This window comes from Engraulis encrasicolus, unplaced genomic scaffold, assembly GCF_034702125.1.
Source record: "Engraulis encrasicolus isolate BLACKSEA-1 unplaced genomic scaffold, IST_EnEncr_1.0 scaffold_120_np1212, whole genome shotgun sequence".
Taxonomy (NCBI): domain Eukaryota; kingdom Metazoa; phylum Chordata; class Actinopteri; order Clupeiformes; family Engraulidae; genus Engraulis; species Engraulis encrasicolus.
Window position 1 is genome coordinate 135,481 of NW_026944691.1, and position 2,020 is coordinate 137,500.

The 2,020-nt window shown below is 47.9% G+C and overlaps 1 protein-coding gene across 1 annotated transcript in view; it reads right to left on the reverse strand.

The window, feature by feature from the left end:
• Positions 1 to 410: 410 nt before the first annotated feature.
• Positions 411 to 2,020, reverse strand: part of LOC134442145 (protein NLRC3-like) — a gene marked incomplete at its 5' end in the record, with an annotated part of 7,273 nt that continues 5,663 nt past the window's right edge. Inside the window, one exon of the mRNA XM_063192433.1 lies at positions 411 to 639. Coding sequence (XP_063048503.1) covers positions 411 to 639 — 229 coding nt within the window. The remainder of the gene's footprint in view (positions 640 to 2,020) is intronic.

Here is a 2,020-nt window from a genome sequence, read left to right on the forward strand (position 1 = left end):
TGTTAAACAAATACTGTAGAGTGGAAGCACTGGAGACTTTAGCTCGGTCACTTAAGTGGCTTCAGCTAGGTTATGGTCCGAAGGTAGCAGCGGTAGCATTTAAGTCCAGAATAAATCTAAGTCTGTAAAAGTAGGGGCTACCGGGAGTCGGCGGACTGTCGGCTTTACTTTAGGCGACTGTCGTTGAGGCTGTCAGTGATAGCAAGGTGAATGCTGGACGGCTAATGGAAGCGAAGTATGAGGAGGCCTGAGCCTCGGGGTCTGCTGCTAGTGAGGCAGGCGTTGGGCGCTTAGGTGGCGGGTGCTGTATGTGGCGCGGTGGGTGCGGCTGCAGCTTCCAGGCAGTGTTGCATTGCTTGACGTGCGTGCGCGGCGTGCGTCGGTTGAATGGCGGGATGTCTTGGGCTCGATCAGAGGGCATCGATTGTCTGAAGCTTTGCGAGGGTCGGGTATGGCGCCATGGCTCGCGTGATGACGGTTTCCGGGGCTGGAGTCAGTGGTGAGTAGGGCCTCGAGGTGGAGCGGGAGAAGAGTGTGAGGACGCCGAGAGGAGCGGTGACCGGCCTGGCAGGGCTTGGGTAGTAAAATCTGGCGGTCTTCTTGAATGGTTGTGGTCCAGAAGCCATCTGGAGCGAGATTCTTCGATGTTGTTTGATGGCGCAATAGTTGAGCTAGAGTTCCGTGCTGCTTCTCTCACTGCCGTGTCCAATACAATTCGGAAAGCCTTCGCGCGTGACAGGCGAAAGAGGGAAGGAGGGATTTAAATATGCGCGAAGGTAGGAGCAAGTAATGACAGCTGTCAATCACTCTCGGACTTCCTCCAGAACTACGTTTATATATAAACAACATTAAGTGAACATTAAGTGCACTTTTTATTTGAAAGAGGAAATATAAAATATGACTGAAAAAATACAGTTTTGTGTTTATTTGACTGTCACTTGTAGCCACCTACAGTATATTACCAATATAGTCATTCTTATCAGAGAATAATTTGTTTTTATTATTTATTATTTATTTTTTGTTGGTGGTGTGCCGCGAGATTTTTTCAAGGGAAAAAGTGTGCCTTGGCACAAAAANGGTTGGAAAACACTGCCCTACAGGTTAATCGCATGATTCCAAGGCTGTTTTATGCGTTGCATGAACTGGCGGTTTCTGAAGAAAAGAGTGGGCGCACAAGGGTTAGAAAACTACGGAGCTCGAGGGTGACAGACAGCTCGTAGCCTATTTTCAAGGAACTTCAATTCTTGGTGGCATCTGGCATACAATCTTCTGACCGGTAGCTTGATAAACAAGACCCTCTGTCTCTTTCTTAAAGAGGGGGTGTGGCTCGTTGGACAGGGCCGTAGATAGGCTATACTGGAACAACGGTGTTTTTTGATAATGTGAAAAATCTGCGATATATCCTGGAAAAATGTCAAATCGGAAAGAAATGGGGAAATGAGTCAAAATTAGGGAGTTTCCCGGGAAATTAGGGATGGTTGACAGGTATGGTGTGTGTGTGTGTGTGTGTGTGTGTGTGTGTGTGTGTGTGTGTGTGTGTGTGTGTGTGTGTGTGTGTGTGTGTGTGTGTGTGTGTGTGTTGGGAGTGACTGCTCTCTCCCAGCATGTGAGGTGATTTGGCCATTTTAAACAATATCATGAATCTCATATTGGTACTTACTCTAGTGTCTGTAGTTTACACTCTGGGTTCCTCTGAAGAGCAGAGAGAGGCTCAACATCTGAGTAATGTAAATTATTCTCAGTCAGGTGCAGCTGTCTGAGACTTGAGCCTGAGCTGAGGGCTGCAGCCAGAGAGGAGCAGCTTTTCCCTGTCAGGTCACAGTACTGCAGCCTGGGGAAACATCATGATACATCTCAACACACTGACACTGTTGCAACACACACACACACACACACACACACACACACACACACACACACACACACACACACACACACACACACACACACACACACACACACACACACACACACACACACACACACACACACACAAACACACACACAAACACACACAGAA